A 19,288-nucleotide genomic window follows, 5' to 3' on the forward strand; every position below is an offset into this window, starting at 1 on the left:
CAGTGTATTATGACAAAAATATCATGCGTATGAATACAAATATGTCTGATGTGTGCCCATTATAGGGAAGATATGTAAACTTCCAGGAAAATGTGTGGAGAAACTTGCTTTTTTTTTTTACATTATAGAACAAAACTGAAGACACATTACTATGAACAAACACAAGGTTATGTAATAAACAAAAATATTGCAAACATGTAAAAAGAGGTTCAAAATGGTTCCATCTTAGTCTCCATAGCTGCCACAGAGCAGTTGTATCCAAACTTTTGACTGGTACTGTTTTTAGAAATAAGAACATAGCTGTGTGTTTCACTGGCACCTTATTGTGAAGTACCACAACGTTGTGGCTGTCGGCATTGAGCCACGTGTCCATCGCTTTGCAGATGCTGCAGATCTTGTCCAGAGCAGGAGCATGGTGGTCTGGCCAGCCAAAGTCCAGCACCTTTGGAAGAATGTAAAAACAAAGGTCAAAGGTGTCTTGAAAACTTTTAAAAGGGTGTATTGTATGGGAGAGAGCTTACTTTTGGGTTGAGCTTGGTGATGTCATAACGTTTTTCGCTGAGGTTGAAGAGCTGTAAATGAAGAAAAAAAATCGTGAGAACATGACTGTAATAAACACTTTATAATTTAGTATGAACGGTAAAAAAAATAGAGGATAGAATGGCTCACCAGGTAATGGTCTCCATGTTTGGACTTCAGCATGGTGGCCACCTCTTTGAGGTTGGTGATGTAACTCTGCTCCTCCACACTGCTGGGGAAGGACACGGAGATGATGCGCTCTGTGATGTACACCAGGTCCACTTCATAGTTCTCCTCCATGGCCTGGATCAAACTCAAACTCCTGGAATTAAAAGAGAATGAAATAAATTATAGACAAATGAACCACAGTCATATAAAGCAGAAGAACGTGAAAATTAGAACCATGCCCATGGATGAGCTTTTTATCTCATAGTAAAAAAAAGTTCGAATTTCAGTGAATCTGCAAAAAACCCAGGATAAAATGTGTATCCATGTGTGTGATGCAACTCTTCTGTTCTGTTGGAAGTGCTGTCTTCCAGGATGATGATTTTTATGATGATGCCACATCCATAACAAATGTGTTGTTTGGTTCTTGACAATGAAAATTGTCTATATCACATATGTTAGATTTATGGGTGAGCCACCACTGTCATCACACCAAATAAGGCAAAGGACTTATTCCTGTTTTTTCATTAGACTTGTCACCCGTTCAGTTCTGCCACTATGATCAAGGGAAGATTAACAGCTCAGATTAGCAAAAATGCAGTGAAAAATATGCAGCATTCCTTATGCACCACCACACAGATCTAACAAAACAACGTGGTCATCACTGAGGAATGAGCCTCCATGAGTCAGACACCCATCTTCACGTGAAATCACACAAACGATGCAGGAAAAGTGATAAAGTGAGAATCTGTGATTATAGGAGACGTGCTGTCTGGTTTAAGACATGAGAGATGAGGTCTGGATGTCCTGTGTTCTCTGTTTAGAATATCTGTTTCCAATCAGTCTACCAAGTAGCCCAATTCACATAACATTGCCATCAACTGTATCCCTCCTCATGCAATAGCATTTCAGAATGGGTGATATTCCACAATCTGGAACAATAAACTAAACGTGAGTTTTGAACATGGTCTTTTAATATTGCATAATAGTTTTGTGAACATAAATTAATGATAATAAATTTTTACAAATGAACAATAAATGACTAAATTAATACGTGAATCCAGTCTGAAAAGAAAGAAAAAAAATGCTAAACATACTAAATTCATGTCTGGCAGAATGACAGAATCCAACAGTATTGTGAAACGTATTTCACTGGTCACACATATTTGTTTTAAGTTTTAAGTGAATTATTCACTGTATTGCACTCTTACCTGCTTCAGCCACCACTATTGGGATTTCCACTATATAAAGTTAAAGTGAGGTGATTGTCAGATGTGATACACAGCAGCACAGCACACGATGCACACAGTGAAATTTGTCCTCTGCATTTAACCCATCACCCTGAGTGAGCAGTGGGCAGCCATGACAGGCGCCCGGGGAGCCGTGCATGGGGATGGTGCTTTCCTCAGTGGCATCTCAGTGGCACCTTGGCAGATCGGGATTCGAACCGGCAACCTTCCTTAACCGCTAGGCCACCACTGCCCCACTAAAGGCCACCACTGTGGCCCCACTAGGCCACAACATGAAATAAAAACAAATATGTGTGACCAGTAGAACTGAAATGTTTTTGAAATGACTGCATGTGATGCCGTGGTACCCTGGTCCACCAGGCAGCACCAACTCATGTGTGCTGGGTCCTAATCACTCACAGGTGAAAGGTGCAAGTAAAGTGATTGTCATTGTGAAACACAGCACAATGCACAGTGTAACAACAAAATGTGTCCTCTGCTTTTCATCACCCTTAGTGAGCAGTGGGCAGCCATGAAAGGTGCATGGGGAGCATTGTGCTCACTAAGGCTGATGGTTAAAAGCAGCAGACACTTTTCGTTGTGTCACCGTCTCCTGTGCTGTGTATGACAATAAATTTTTTTTGTGTGTGTTTTCAGCCCATGAGCTGTTCCATTTTTTTATTTACTTTACTTAATATGTTGTGCTTAATGCCACACATTACAATAAATACAGACTATACAATACATACAGACTATAAAATGATTACTTAAAATGTGTTTCAAATGAAGAAAATGTTATAGCTCACTGTTCAGGAAACTTCGCTGTGTGGCCTAGCACTGAACCTAAATAAATACTGCTCCATGCTGTTCTCATGCTGTTCATTTTGGGGTTTTACATTACAACATAAGAGCATATACACATGACCTTTATAATGTTTACCACTTTCATTGATTAAGCAACATACAGCATAATGTCATTAGCCACAAACTGCTGCAGTCTTTAATGACTCTAATTGTCAAATCCATGTGTCCCTCTTATTCAGAGATGAAACAAAAGCCCACGAGTTGTGTTTAATTCATGTCTCTCTGCCCACCCACTAGTTCTTTCTGGCACATGCAGAAAAGATAAAATATATATCCAAGTACACATTAGTAACAAAAACCCTTGAAAAAGCGGGAAGCAGGAAATCTTCTGATGGTTAGCGGGACTGACTTGTGGACTGTCAGCAGGCATATCACTGTGTCCAATGTCCCACTGCGAGTGACGGACTCACTGCCGCAATAAAGCAATGGACCATAAACAGCGGCTTTCATGTCCTCTTTATAGTTCATTTCTCCCAACCAATTATGCAGGGAGATTCCACATCCACAGCCAGGAGATGGTTTCCCCATTTAGGCTTGTTTTGACGAGTGCCGACCTTGGCCAAGTTGCATTGTGAAAAAAGGAGTGAAGGACCAGAAAAAGTCTCAGAAAAGGTTCATTCCTGGCACAGCCGAAATCACAATCAGGTCATTGTGAAAGCGTTAAATTCTCATATAAAACCTTGGAATTATCTATGTCTGTTTTACTGGAACGTTCGAGCTGAGATTGAGCAGATTACTCGGAGCTGAACTGGAACTGACCCTATTATGGAGTCTAATTAAGAGCTGCACTCTGGTTGCACTTCTTCCTGAGTAGAGGAGCTGTCTCCCGGGATCATTGTAGTGGGCAGCTCCTGGCTTCCTCCGCTGCATCTCAATAACTTGTTGAAGAAAAGATGATGAGTGTCTGGCTGTAGGACAGATTCCGTGTGTGCTATTGACCCTATGTAGACTTGTGCAGCATTTTACAACCCAACGGTGAACACTGAACTTTATGAAGGCCTATCAGAGACTTTCTGGATAATTAGATCGTTAGATGGTTTTCCTACGCTCACTGTTCATCCCGCTACTCCAGGGTTAGTGTTATTTCAGGATGAACAACAGTGGGATTTCAGATAGAGCATGTCGGCATGTTGTCAATAGTGTCTGTGAAGTGGTTTCAGAAGGATACCAAGAGTCGTGAGACAGTATATAAACACATTCTGCTGGTTTTTGCGGGACTGAGAAGTTCACCCTGGAATGACACTGACTGTTCTCTAACCCTGGCCCTGTGAACATATCAGATGTTCCATTCATTCACAGGAGCTCATAATTTACCACCTTAGGCATGAAATGTCACACATTCTCAGAAAATAATGTTCAGCATTGTGCCTATTAGAGGAACGTTGGTTTGTCGCTGGAGCTTTATTTGCATATTTGTACATAAGTACTGAAACAAATATATTTTCTGAAACAAATATCTTGATATTTTTTGCAGTCATCTGTCCACCAAGCCATTCATGCAGAAGCATACGAGTCAACTGTGTATCCTCCACCATATTTTACTTTTTCTAGGGTTATGGAAATACTGGGATGTGTCAAATATGAAAAAGTAAAAGTGAAGTAATGGTCATTGTGAAACACTGCAGCACAGCAAAATGTGTCCTCTGCATTTAACCATCACCCTTGGTGAGCAGTGGGCAGCCATGACAGGTGCCCGGGGAGCAGTGTGTGGGGACAGTGCTTTGCTCAGTGGCACCTCGGTGATACGAACCAGCAACCTTCCAATTACGGGTCCACTTCCTTACCCACTAGGCCACTAAAATATCACTATATTTAACTATATAGATGTTATACAAACATGCTGGTTCAGGTTCCCTAGCAGTGTATTCATCTCGGGTCAAACCCATGCATGTCCGTCTGTGTCTAGTAATGGGATAGGCTGCATTTCGTTGTGTGAAACATTTCTTTCCCTATTGGTTCTTGAGTTGAAAGGTCTACAAAAATGTGGGCATATGACTTGGCATGCACTGAATCCATGTCAGGATTCTTACCTTGATGGTCTGTGGCGGGAGTCCATGCTCTTGGAGGACTTTGTTGACCCCTGAGAGGGAAAATAAGGGAACAGCTGAAACAATGGAACTCAACGTTCCTGTGACACTATCTTGGCCAGAAAATGTTAATTTAATATTCTGTTTTCAAGGTTTCAAGAATAAGTCTGAGCTATAAATGACCCGTTACTGCTGTTCCTTTAATCCGCACACACATTTTGAATTTAACTCAATTCAGAAGCTATAACATCACTGTGAAGTTTTTTTTTTCTGAATGAACAGGGCTCAGCTGACTGATGGGACATTAAATAATTGTATTGCTGTGTCAGGTCAAGGAGGCACAAGCGCACAATCTATTGAAAACAATATAATATATACAATATAAATATAATATATTGTTATAAAGTGAGACTGAAGACACAGGTCTATGAACTAACACATGTGAGGTAATGTAATAAACAAAAAAAGCAAGTTGAACATGTGAGTCTCGCCAAAACAAGGAGCTTTTGCTGTGATGGCTCGTGGCTTCTCTCAGCCACCTTAAGCTAGTCGGGGATGATTCCCAGCTGTCCTAAAGGTTCACGCTGAACACCTTCTTATCATTCACTCATGTTAATGAGCATCTCATTAACCGGCTTTTGATGATGACAATAGTGAACAAAGCAGCCATGAAGGTAAAAAGAGGCGACTATGGAAAAAAAACTGATTCATCAAACATGCTTTCATGGTTCAGAATGCTTCACTGTTGGCATACAGGCGCATAATATTTTCAAATGCTACTTTTGCTTTTAATTCTTCTGATGAAAACGGTACCTTAAAGAAAAAGTACCTGATGAAAAGTACCTGAAGGCTGTTGGTATTGATATTGCTGCAAATGAGTATTTATTAAGATTTGAGCATCAGGTTTTGGGCAACCCTACAACCCTCATCTCTACAGGCCATGCTACCCTGTCTCTCCTCATCCATCCTCAGGACTAGTTAAGCACCACAGCAAAGCCTGCTTCTACACTGCTTCTTTCATTAGTGCTTTCAGAGGCTATTTGTTCTTACCAACCCTTTTCCCTTCCCAGGAACCCTTTCCTTTATCACTTCGCTATGTGCAAATAAGGCCAGACAGATTAAAGACAGCAAATGTGTGTGCCTCTTTACATGTGCAGTTCACCGAAACAGTTAAATATGCCAAAGGAGACAAGCAAAAGGACAGAAGACGGAGTTCACAGTCCCGCTGTACAGTAATGTGTTTCTGAAGTTCCCCCTTTAATTTGAGTCACCAGAAATGACTTCCAGAAAAGCTAAATTTGCCCGTTCACGCTGAATGAAGTGAACACAGACTGGCTTTGTGATTCCTCTGTGCACTTGGTGGCAAAACCTCAGAAGAATGGAGGTTTCTGCTCAACAACAAAATGACACACTGGGGCACAGCCAATGAAACCAAAAGGGGAAACAATGTCTCATATATAAAAACAATGCAGTGCTGCGGTATAATTACTGCACACCATGCCAGGACGATAGAGACTGAGCGCTTCAGCGTGCTAATTACAAATGCACATATTACAACTCAGTTGTCATGAACAGTTTCGTCGATAACCACAGTTTCGTTATGGTTATTTAGTCAGTCTTTGGCTGTCAACAAGTTGGTACCATGTTGAATCTGTGAATCTGACAGGGCTGTACGTTCGACCCACTTCTGGAGCAATTTCCCATCCAAGAGATTGTGATGAGATCATGCACAGAGCGCCTCGGCCAGTCTGGGTGTACATGCAGGAGTTTAGTCTGACTTTTGCCGTGATTATTTCAGTTGGACCAACATGTTGGCACGCTGTTGGACAAACCCAATGTACACATAATGAATGAAATGTCATTTCATATGACAGAATATCTCTAAGTAAGGTCATGCTCCAGTCCGCATTGGAGATTTTAAGAGTCAAAACTCGCAACACATTGTGAGGTGGTGATGAATTTTGCTTTGCTTGCTCCATGAATGACTATAAACACTGCAGTGGCATCACTCACATCAATAAAGGGATGATATATATTGAAAAGCATGAGGCATTAAGAAAGAAAAAAAGAGTGAATATTCAAAACAAAAGCAGGGAATGTCGTGCCCAGGCATGACCATATTATAAATATATATTTTTGAGAGAGAGAGAGAGCGTCACGGAAACCCTTCACCCAAATCCATCCCACCCTCCGACACAAACAAGCAGCAGCCAACGCCTCGCACCACCCCGAGCTGCGCTACGACTGGCTCCAGAACGCTCCATCAGCCCGCAATTACGACCCCCCGAAGGATGGCCAAAATAGTGTGGGGGTTGGGAGTGGTGAGGGGGGGTCTCCGCTGTTTCGTGATCAAAACCAGCTGGAAGTCCTGCTTACGAGCAGGCCCAACAAATTAACCATCTGAGAACAGAGGAAAGGGAAAGGGGGAGGGAAAATGGGAGCAATGGCAGAACTTCACGAAAGAGCGAAAAGAAGAACGGCCAAAAGAAAAAGCGAACGAATCTGCACGAAGGAGGGGCTAGAGTCTGAACCGATGGGGGCCTACCTTGAACAGGTAACCTGTGCTCCACCTCCAGGCTGTCCTGATGGAGGATAAGCGCCTCCTCAGGGAGCCCCCAGGGCTCATCGTTCGGAATGAGTGCTTTCTCTCTCTCTCCATGTCCTACAGTGGTCTCTCCCTCTCTTTCCCAGGCCAGAGGAACAGACTCTATTTTTGGCTTGAGCTGCTTACAGGATGCCACATGCCTGGTTGTTCTGCAGTGGACTCTGGTTCTCCTTCTTTTTTCCCTCCTTTTCTCCCTCTTTCTTGTTTGGTTTACTCCCTCCCTCTCTCTCTCTCTCTCTCTCTCTCTCTCCGCCCCCACTTCTCCTCACCTCTCCCCTCCCGCTCCTCCTCTCCCAAGCTGTTCTTCTGGCATCCATGCATTTTAGGAATCTGCTCCACCCTCAACCCCATGGTCTCTCTCTGGGTCCAAAGCACATCATCTACCTGCAGAGGCTCCACCACCATCCCGTGTAACCCCTCCCAATCAGCGTCATCTTCAACACATCCAGTGACGGCCAGTCCTTAAACATACAGCCTCTACATAGAGGTACCTAGAACGTGATTCAACAATAGAGCTGCAGGGTGGTCTAGTGGTCCGACCCAGGACAGCCTTGCTGAGGTGTCACCGGAGAGCTGAAAAACGAGGTCATGCACAGCAAAGCTCCCTGACCTTTAGGTGCCTGTGTTTAAGACCCACTCACACGTCAAATAACAGAAACTCTTCAGGTCACCCAGAATCTATTAAAAGCAAAAACATTGTATCTATATGATTTAATTCAAAAAGATAAAACTTCATAGGTGCTATATTCATTACACAAAGTGTTTTTCTATTTTGACAGTCAGTCAAAAAAAGTCAATCAAAAAAGGATTCATAAATGATTTTCATTTATACAGTCAACACTTCACAAGGACATAGTTCAATTTTCTGTAATTAGGTATTAACTACTAGCTTGGTCCTTTGACACACAATTTAGTTATTTTCTCTTCACTCTAACATGCTTAAGGCTGAGTGTCTCTAAAAGGGATGAAAACAGCGTCATATGATGCAGTGATCTGATATTCCCAGCATAAAAGGCCATAAATCATCACACTTAATACATCAGTGGAACCACAGCATGATGCTCATGAAGATGCATGAATTTCCCATGATCCCTCAGCTGCTTGTGTCCTGCCACGCTTCATCACAGCGTGGGCACAGGGACAGGCTGAGGGTGAGTCTGCGGTTGTTTGTCTTAGCACAGGACAGACGAGACATAAACACACACACACACACACACACACACACACACACACAAGTGTATTCACTAACAGTAAACACACCCAAGTTTAGCTTCCTCTTCATATAGCAAGAGATGAATCACACCCAAAAAAAAAGCCACGATGGAGATCGCTCTATTCTGAGCATCGACAATTGCAGCAATTTTTGCCACAAAAAGTAATCAAGTCTCCAACAATAATCCAATCAGCAAAACCACTGGTATAATGCTGAATTTAAACTACTGGTATAATGCTGTTTGGCTAAATCCCCCTAATCGTGCATGCTTCCTGTGTCAGGTCACACTGCCTGTACGATGGGCCTCATTTTAATGAGAAAACATAGTTATTTTTCTATTTTAAAGAGATCGTATTTCTGCGGCATTTTGCCATGTAACATAAATTTTCTGGACATGTTGAAAAAATGAAATGAAATCTTAAAAGTTTTTGAGAAGAAATAACACATCTTGTTTGATTTGACTAGATTTGCATGCATAAGACAAATAATCTAGTTTTCAGATTAGATCTTCAATTAAATTATTTGAGCATCCAGTGAGAGATTTTGCATTAAATCGTAGCTGAAATATGATATTTCCTTTGTCAAACTAAATAAAATCCAACCAAAACCACAGCATGTGTCATACGCACTGTACCCCAAGATGTCCGCCAGACTCACTCTGTATGCTGCAGTCACAGGCTAGACACTGCAGGAATCTTTCCACCACAGAGCCACGGGGAATTTCATTTTTAAAACACGCTGTGATGCACGGCCAGCCTAGCTGCATGCACATGGACGGGGGTCCTTCGCTGCAGCGCGTGGCTTTTAGTTACAGAGGTTCCCTGTGCAGCTCTTGCACAACGGAAATAGCCCCCCGTGATGAGGTCTTGTGCGGCTTTTAAGGTTTCACTGTCCCCCGGGGCCCTTGGAAACTGATGCAAACACGTATGGAGTCCTGCATAATAAAGCCTGCTGTGTATTTGGATCGATGCAGAAGTCCACACGGTTAGTGAAGCGCAGCTGCGGTTGGGCAGGCCCGCATGTTGGTTTTTATTTGTTTTTTTCCCTGCCTGGGTGGAGGAACGGGCTGGGACAATGAAGAGCACGGCAGAACGAGGGGTGTGGATGTTGGGGGGCGCAAGGGGTCTACGGCCCCCTAGTAGATGCACGGCCTGTGTCATTACATACGTGCTGGAGATAGAGACAAGGGCCCCAGTCTTAGGACAGTTTTATGCCACTTGACACACGCCCGGTCAGTCAACTTCGTTCGAAATGAGGATGATGAATAGCAGGTAGCACCGGTTCCGCTGCAGCGCAGTAACAACGCAGTAACAACGTAATGCAGTAACAACGTAAATCTAAAACCATGCAGGATACTCACCGTTGCCTCTACATGCTTCAGGGTGATATCGTTACTGGGAGCCTGCAGATTGGAGAGAAGATAGAAGACGTGAGACAGGAAGAATCAATGTGCGAGAAACTGCTAACACACACGTTTCGAGCAGATGGGCTAAATCGGAAACAAACTCTGTTTTCAACATAAAACTTCCTTTATTCTAACTGCAGTGTTTGGGGCCAATCATGTGTTGAAGACCTGAGCTTAACGCCCCAAAAGGAAGGAATTAAATTCAAATGGGGCTACTTTTTGATGCTATTTTGCTGAGGAAAATATATGCAGGCAGATGTTACAGATCAGGGCGAAATACCCATCTGAGGTCAGAGAATTAAGAACTGGGAGACCGTGTAACAAATACTAGTGCATTTGCATAAAAGGCACAGAGTAATAGCAAATAAGGTGATATAAAGATTTTGCATGTAATGATGTACTTTTACTTTACTTTACTTTATTTTGCAGACTTTTTTATCCAAAGCGACTTACAGGAGGAAGACACCAGCAATTGCCGTTCGATTTCTATAGATTTTGAGTTTACAAACTAAGAGCCCTGATAAGGCCTAACTTGTCAGCAAACTTTCAACTGCTTCTTAAAGGTGGTGGTAGTCTCGGCTAGTCGAATGGAGCAGGGCAAGTTGTTCCACCGGCCAGGGACAACAACGGAGAACAGAGTTGTTTGGGATTGGAGACCCCTTGAAGAGGGAATTTTCAGTCTCATTTCATTTGCAGATCTGAGAGGGCGTGCAGGAGTGTAGCACGATGTAAGCACAAATTCCTCCCTCTTCTTTGGGGGTCGGCCTAACAAGTAAGGAAGCGGACCCGTAATCGGAGGTTTGCCGGAGGTTAAACTGAATTCCATAACTGAATCTGTTTCATCAGTTCAAACAACATCAAATTGATAAATACTCTTGTCCAGACTTTGTTGATGTTTGTTAATGACGGAATATCGGCCTGCGTGTAGAGAGGAACTTTATCAGCAACATTTTTGTCTCTCCCCATTCCAATGGAATGCTGTGTTCAGTAACACAATTCCCTCAACAAATCTGGAATACCAGGGTCTGCCAAACTGTAACTCTGTTTGTTTGTTACTTTGATGACAGTAAAATGTTCTAAAAATCCCTCATTAATTTTGGATTTATTCAGATTAATTTCATGTGAAACCTTTGAACTTTCAACTATATACTTTCCTTCTGTGTTTAAGTGATCATAGACTCATGATCATTTAAGTATAGAACCCATCAGATCATTTTTTTAAATAATTACTTTCAGTGAAGACAATGTACAGCTGCCTTACTATCTATAATCTCCATTTATGCGAAAACTCAGATACAGTACTGTAGAGGCCAACCATGGTCCATGGTTAACGGCATGTTGCTGCAAAGCAGTGCTGCGGACAAAACTTTGATTTCAAGGATTACTTTGCAAAAACATTTACAAAGCAGTAGACGCTGCCCAGCCTCCAATGACGTTTCGAAATAGAGGATTAGCCAGATCTGAATGACTGGCAGCACCAGGAGTGCCATGTGAGCACCAAATAATGCAAAAGCAGAGACAGGCGTCCCACTAGACAAAAACGGACTGTTTTGGGCAGGGTCCTGAGCGTAGAAGCATCGCTAAACAGCAAGGGTAAATATTTGGACTAGAAGACAAATCTCGTCCATTAGCCGAGGATGCAGAGGACCCGCCCAGCTGCCCAACAGGTCCATATACAGCAATGAACCTCGTTCAGCCTGGTGTTCCATCATCGGAGGAGAGAACGGCAGGGGCAGTGGTATTTATTTAGGTGCCGAGGAATCCATGATGTCATGGGCGAGCGTGGGTCTGGCCAGCCTCACCGTGTTTGTATTAAGGGGAGATAGGGTGTCAGGATGGTGGGGAACCAGTGAGAAGAAACCTTGGCTGGGATAGAAAGGACTGGGGAGGGGAAAGCAAGTGAAGGCTCCCGGTAGATTTGATATCTGTTACACGCACATCTGCAATAAATACTGTGCGTCCAGTGAGACGCAGGGTAAAAGTTCGACCCCCTCCACGGTAAAAAAAAAAAACAAAATAGTCAGGAAGTGATAAAATGTTGAGGCCTACGCTAACATCAAAACCTTTCTTCAGCAACCCATCATATTCTTGCTTTGGGGCCTAAGTGGTCAGTGATGTAATGGGGACTGTAAAAACAGAGTTTAAGCAACGTTACAGATATCCAAATGTCCTATGAAGCAAACTGAGCCAAACTGTCAGGAAGACGGCGCTAGATGGGGTCTGTGTGTTTCTCATAACACAATAAAGCTGGAGGAAAATTGCAGTTTAGCTACGGAGCGTTTAGCAGAGGCCCCTGAGTACGGCCTCCCGACCGCTAACCGGGCCAGCATCCGGTCCTCGGCCGCTCAGCGAGGGAGGGAGGTTGGCAGCCCCTCACCAAGCAGGGGACGAGCATCTCGTTTTCACCGTCCGTCCAAACTAAACACGTCTTTGGGGTCCAGCTACTGCTGACTGTAAAGCAGCCCCTTTTCATAGAAGGACATTTTTAATAAAGAGGTCCGACTGTCCTGAAACGAAATATGGCAACATATTTTACCACTGGTGCCACGCAAAAATCTAAATAATGAATTTATGTGCCAACACTGTTGATGTAAATAGCTGAAAATGTCTGTTAATGATGTAATATCTACATACATGTAGAGAGGAACTTTATCAGCAACAATTAGTCAAAGGAATATCGCTTCCTTATAAGCTTAATTGATTATAGATAAATTTTTTCTATGATCTTAGCTTATTTAAATCATTTGAAATTTCCCATCAATAAGGGAATTTACTCTCAACACTAGTCATTAGTCCTGATAAAGCAATTTAAGTTAAGCAAACATAGTTTTTTATAACAAAGATTAAAGAATTATAATGATGGGATATACACTGCAGGGCAGACAGCAGTGTGGTTGTGGGGGAATTTGAGAACATAATACTTATCATGATGGGCCTTAAAGAAGGGTGTGTAGGGCTGGTGGAAGAACTTCTAACTCCTGAACTTCTAACAACGTCCTGCTCACAACTTATTTTAGTTGCATCGTTTTGCTAATGCCCCTCATAACTCATCGTGCCGGGTCCCTCCATTTTTGTCCCATTCATCATCAGCACCTCAAAATAACGTGAAGTCGACAAAACTCCAGGGTGGGTTATGCTGTAGCTCTGCCTGCTGTTTGGTGTAATTGTTTATTGCTGGTGGTGACCATCTGTCGCCTTCCACTCCGCAGCGCTTCCACCTTCAGAAGCTCGCACTCAGCAGAAAAGCCCGTCCACCGCCGCGGACCCGGCACCGAAAGAAGTTGGGGGGAAACAAGCGAACAAAATGGCTGACGGGCAGAAGGGGGTGATGCCACTCCTGCTCTTTATTTTCCACCGCGTGTCCGAGCATGAATCGGAACCTCTGTTTTCCTCCCACCGGCGTGGCCCCCGCAGCCCGCATGACACCCGTCACATGAGCTACTGATTCACAACGCTCGCAAATTATAACCCGCGTCCCGGGCACGGTAAAAAAGGTGCAGGGAGTTCCCTGGGTGAGACGGCCTCCTTCCAAATGACACGGAGCTAAAAATAACGGGCACGGCGGTGCTCATTTAGCGCCGCGGCGGCTAGAAAAAGCCCAGGGCCGCTCACATGCTTCAATATGAATCCCACATGTACGCCACCAGCCATGCGCGCCAGATCGACACAGACGTGGGCCGACCCAGAGCGCGGTGGTCGGCCCGAGCCCGGCTACGGAAGGGCCCCGGCCTGGCTCGCGGTCCCACGCCCCTCCCCCTCCCCCTGTGGCCTCAAGCCTTTCCTTAGGGATCCTGAAAATATACGGCCTTTGTTTTTACTGGGCCTGTCTGTGTCTAAAACAAGGTACCGTGTGTCCTCCGCGCCGTTCTGGCAAAGGACGGGACCATTTTTTTTTTACAGTATTTGCAGCTATACAGGGAAGAATAACGTGTTTGAATGTTAGTCTTACATCTTTTTTTTTTCGAAACAGAGGATTTCGAAATCCTCTTCTACTTGATTTATACGGAGAACCGGGGTGTTTCCCTCAAACCATTTCTAGAGAATGAAACAGGTAGACGTTTTAAGGGCTTTCACATGTGCCGCCCCAAGCTACAGATTTATGTCTCAATGAAAATTCCACAAGAGGCTCAGTTAAAAATACGTTTTGTCGGCAGAGTGTGCGTTTCTCGGATAATCATATGGAAAAGTATTGGCAAAATGGGCTGTTTCATCTCCCGGTCTGCCCTGTCCGTTCTCAGATCCTGTCGGGATTACCTTCAGCAGTGAAAGAGCACTGAAGAGGGATAAAAACAGAGTGCAGGGCCGATGGGGCGGGGTGGAGAGGCTTGCGCTCAGTGCATGACACACTGCCCTCTAATGGCACATAGCAACGCAGCGTCTCCTGCTCAAAATATGAACGGTCATCTAATATCCACTGGCCACCTTTTTATTATATAAAAGCAGACAGACAGAGCTGTTCATGCTTTATTCATCATCAAATTAATTTAAACTCACTTGCAAATATTAGGGTTTGGCTCAGTCGTTGCAAGTAGTTACATGTTAATGTTAATTCAACATTTTGAATAAATGGGATATTTATTACTATACTAATAACATGTCTATCTATTCATAAAAAAATTTTTTCTCATTTTACATATATTCATGGCACATGAGCATGACAAGTAGTACGTTCATGGCATGTGCTAACCTCCAACACGCACCTTTCTGTGGACCATCCCTTATATGGTTACTGTTCAGGAGTGACGTAAACATGTGTGTGAATAAATTGTATCCCTTTCAACGTCCTCCACTCCTCTCAACAGCATGTATTCACATGTACACACTCATAAATACAAACACACATCCATGGAAACATCTGCTTTGCTCTCACACATCTCCAACTAGCTCCAGGATCAGCGGTAAAACGGCAACAGTCCGCTTCAGCGTAAACACGCAGCGTCGCCGGGGCCGCCAGTGGCACTTGAGGTTTACATTTTCCTAATGGGAGCTCCGTGCTCTCGGCCCCGTGCGGGTTTCCACTGACAAAATTCCAGAGATGCTATTTTCGCAGAGGGGTCTGCCTCTGTGAGAACGCAAGGAGAACAGCCATCAGACGCGACCTTTGCCCCCTCGCGGCCCTTTCTTTTCTGAGCACGTTACGTAACGACCCAGTGCGGACGTGAGGGGATGGCTCTCTGGGGTCCCGCGGAGCTCGATATAAACAAACTCAGCGGGCCTGATGGTCCAGCTCCGAGCCACTCTGGCTGGAATGCGGCTCTCCCCTCTCGCCCCGCTCTCCATGGCCAATTATGGCCAGCGTTGATCCAGCAGCGAATCAGGCTGAGTAATCGCAGCCGCTGATCGCGAAATACGACAGCTCAGCACGGTTCTCCCAAACATCGCACTCTCATTATTTCCAGCTCAGGGGGCTTCGGGGCATGTAAGCATTAGCGTGATTGAGTCAATATGGAAGCGTGGTGAATTGCCTGCTGGATCAGCTGGATGGTCTCGCTCATCGTCTCGGCCTCCAGGAGGTGCGTACTTTTAAAGAGATGGTCTAATATCCTGAGGAACATGATTGCCCTGGCACAGGACGAGCCAATGAGAATTTTATGCACGCTCATGCCTTCGAAATAAAAATCACATATTGGCCCGCACGCGTACCCGTAAACGTTCTCTTAATTGAAACAATCTTCAACACGCATTAAGTCATTAGAAAACAATGCACTGACGCCCCTTTCCTCGCTACGAATGCAACATGACATAGGTGGCAGGTTTTGGTGACGAAAACCAGCAACAGGTACCTAGGGTGGTAGTAGCCTAGTGGGTAACACACTCGCCTATGAACCAGAAGACCCAGGTTCAAATCCCACTTACTACCATTGTGTCCCTGAGCAAGACACTTAACCCTAAAATGCTCCAGGGAGACTGTCCCTGTAACTACTGATTGTAAGTCGCTCTGGATAAGGGCGTCTGATAAATGCCGTAAATGTAAACAGGTAAGCCTTGGTCTGGTCCTCAGGCCTGTTATCTTGCACCTCATACTGGCCCCGATGCACTCCTGGAACAGCCGACGAGGAAGAACATGAGGGCACGTCTGAAGAACGCGTCCCACCATTCACCAACTGACGTCTGGCAATGCGTATCTGAACTAGTAACGCACTGTCCTCAACACTGTCCTCAACACTTCAACGCGCTTTCAGGAGCAATAACAAAAAGGAAGAATCATGCTTAACCCGACAGAGCACAAGAATACCACACATTCTGTTCCTGCCTATTTTTCCCCCAAAATCCGTACGATTTACGGCTCGCAGGTCTCGGGCGCGCCGCACCTGATCCGTTTCGGCCCCGTAAATCAGCTCGCATGCTGGCCTCTCAGCACACTGGAATTCACCAAAGAAGGAGCTGAGAGCCGAGGCGAGAACGGACGCCAGGGCCCATCCTTCTATCCGCAGCCTCTATCCTATTCACACGCCCACCTTTTCTTTTTTTTTTGCATGGTGTGACCCTGCTGATCACAGGATCTGTCCTCAAATACACATCTACAGCTATAACCCCCCTCTAATGCCTGTGGATTGTATTTTGTGCAAAAAAGACAATCGCTGATTGGTCTCCTACGACCAAAGAGACGCTTGCAGAGTCCAAATTTCCATTTTTCACGGCCCCTCCACAGGCTTGTGCTGCAAGCTGGCGCCGTCTCGCTCATCTTTACTAAATTGTGTCAGCACCTAAGATTAGTTATTTACCATCATAATGTACAAACGTGTCATTGCATTATGTCACACAGTGTGATCTATCACTAGGCTGTTTAAATTGTGCAGTGTGTAGAAGGCATTACAGGGGCGGATGCACTCCTAATGATGCATTCTATTCATCAGCAGCTGAATGTTGACTTGACTGAATAATTATGAGCAAAAGAGTTTTTTTCCACAGGATTCTCTTAATATGAAACATGTAGTGTTGTTTTTGTACACAGTTCTAAAAACCTTCTTTTCTTTTTTTTTGGCCACCCTGGGCATTGGTGCAAATTGGTACGTACGTAGAATCCATTCCCGTTCTGATCTGTTCCAGATATTGTTTGCGCGTGCACAAGTGCAGAACGGATCGGGCAAATGGAACAGATCAGTATGGTGGCATTGTGCGGCATTTCAGCATTTTGTAAAACGATTACTTCAGTTCAGCGTTCGTGCGTTCAGGGAACACACAACAGTGAAACCATCAGCGTTCATGTCATGCTACTGTAGGCGTGGCCCCTCACATCACCGCAAGAAGAGAAACCTCCGCGTGGACATGCTGACAGCTGCTCCGAGTTTTTACCGTAGTAAATACAGCCGCTGCTGTTTGGCTGCAGCTGACGCGTTACACTGCGCGTTCCCTCCTGGTGTTTAGGTCATCACAAGCAACCTGTCAGAAGTGTTTTATGCAGCAGATTCCGCATGCCACGAGGAGTCAGGACGAGGAGTCGTTACCGTTAACGCTGACAGAGGCCAGACATGGTCCAAGTCCTAACACCTTGTCCTGCTGCTCTTTCGTGATAAAACTAAAACTCAAAAGTTGAGCAATGTTCAAAGACACATTCGTTCCGATACACAAAAAGGCACAGGCATGAACACACACACTTTCTTGCTTCCGACCTAATAAGGAAATCTATAGTGTTTCATCACAGCTCATTAAAGTGCTAATAGTGCTTTAACAAATTAACCAGTTAATGGCGAGTGACAGTGAATCCTTACCAGTTCGTAGTTCGCAACCGGAACGCAGGCTGTAGAAACCTGCGATCGGAAAAAGAAAGGAAAGTTCAGTCCTGCAGGAAAAATATTCTACACAGTGTAATGGTGCACATAGCGTACATGTTAAACATTTCCAGCTGTGGCTGCAAATGCTGCCGACCGCGATCAGATATACGACCAGATACGGCAGAGCTGTGGAGCTTGTTCTCTTTTCTTTTATATATCTTCCATTTCTCATATGATGCACGTTTATGGAGTCTAAATCACTTTTGGCCTGGGCCGAAAGGACGAGGTCAGTACAGGAAGCACTTACTGCGGTCAATGACGCACCGGAATGCTAAATGATACCATAATTACACATTCGCACACAAATTGGTACAGCAATAGCGATGTATAAAAACATAAATAAATCAGGACCCTCTAAATCAAAGGGATTATGAAGTCATTGATGTTTTAAAACACTTTGCTTTACTAGAACCCATGATCTGCTGAAGCTCATATTAATAGGATTACAGTTGGGACCAATCATATCCAATCCCTGGGTCCCAGTTTCCTAATAATGAACATGGTGGATAAACAGGATGGAAGATGATCACTGGTCATCATTAGAACATTAAGATGAACAGCACCCTGAGGATCTGGGGGGAAACCAGTCCCAATCAAACATGCAGCTTCACGCACATGACTTTCATTCAGCTAAACAGTCGGCTTCTGTTTAGCCTGAGATGCTGTTGTATACTTCTCCATCCCCTGGTTGTATATGAAGACCAGAAGCGTAAACAGTTCGGAATTTATCTGGGATTTAAAATGTCAAATTTTCACGTTAGGCAGCCATAAATAAGGCCGGGCGAGGGCAAGGCTCTCCACGGTCTGCTTTGAATCAGCATGTGCTTGTTAATTTGACAGTTTAACACAACCGTATGTTTTCTTTAGGAAATGCCACATTGCTGAATTTGCCAGGTCTGCTTCTCTGCGTCTGTGAGAAGTTAATTGTGTTTATTAGTGTTGCTGGCCCTTTAAACGCAAACCATAAACACCCATACAGTCCTTTCTCAAAATGAAACACGTTTCAGAACATAATGGACACATAGCTCACACTATGTAGATCACATAACTCACATTTACGTTCATGGTACTTATCAGACAATCGCTTCACTTTCACTTCACTTTCAGACGCCCTTATCCAGAGCAATAGTCCTCTTCGAGCAACACCAGGTTAAGTATCTTGGTTGCAATTGTGACTTTGTGTTCTGATTTATAGGCAGGGGTGTTACCCACTAGGCTAGCACCGCCCACTTATACATCATCCTTAGGGGTGTTGAAATGAATCGCATAATCGATGCATCGCAATGCAGAACGTGGGCGATTCTACATCGATGCAGCGCAGAACATAATCATTTTATATTATAATGATGTTGCTTGGTGGCGGCATGAAAATTCTCATTAAAATCTAACGCTGGTAGTGACTGTGGCTGCATGATCTGAGTACAGTGCCACTCCAGGTAGGAGTTTCACACTGTGCGGTGTGCTTCTCGCACTGCGGTCAAAAGAG

General features: G+C 44.2%; 1 protein-coding gene across 12 annotated transcripts in view; it reads right to left on the reverse strand.

Moving 5' to 3' along the window:
* The window catches only part of tns1b (tensin 1b), a 152,792-nt gene that overhangs the window by 45,339 nt on the left and 88,165 nt on the right, over positions 1-19,288 (reverse strand). For 11 of the 12 annotated variants that reach the window (XM_028990927.1, XM_028990933.1, XM_028990934.1 and 8 more), the window contains 6 exons: positions 17,740-17,778; positions 9,983-10,024; positions 4,808-4,857; positions 670-841; positions 522-572; positions 320-442 (listed from right to left, as the gene is read on the reverse strand). In XM_028990927.1, the coding sequence (XP_028846760.1) occupies positions 320-442; positions 522-572; positions 670-841; positions 4,808-4,857; positions 9,983-10,024; positions 17,740-17,778 (477 nt within the window). Of the gene's footprint in view, positions 1-319; positions 443-521; positions 573-669; positions 842-4,807; positions 4,858-7,349; positions 7,587-9,982; positions 10,025-17,739; positions 17,779-19,288 lie in introns of those variants that run through there. The other variant, XM_028990935.1, reaches the window with a different exon arrangement.

This window comes from Denticeps clupeoides, chromosome 9 (assembly GCF_900700375.1).
Source record: "Denticeps clupeoides chromosome 9, fDenClu1.1, whole genome shotgun sequence".
NCBI lineage: Eukaryota > Metazoa > Chordata > Actinopteri > Clupeiformes > Denticipitidae > Denticeps > Denticeps clupeoides.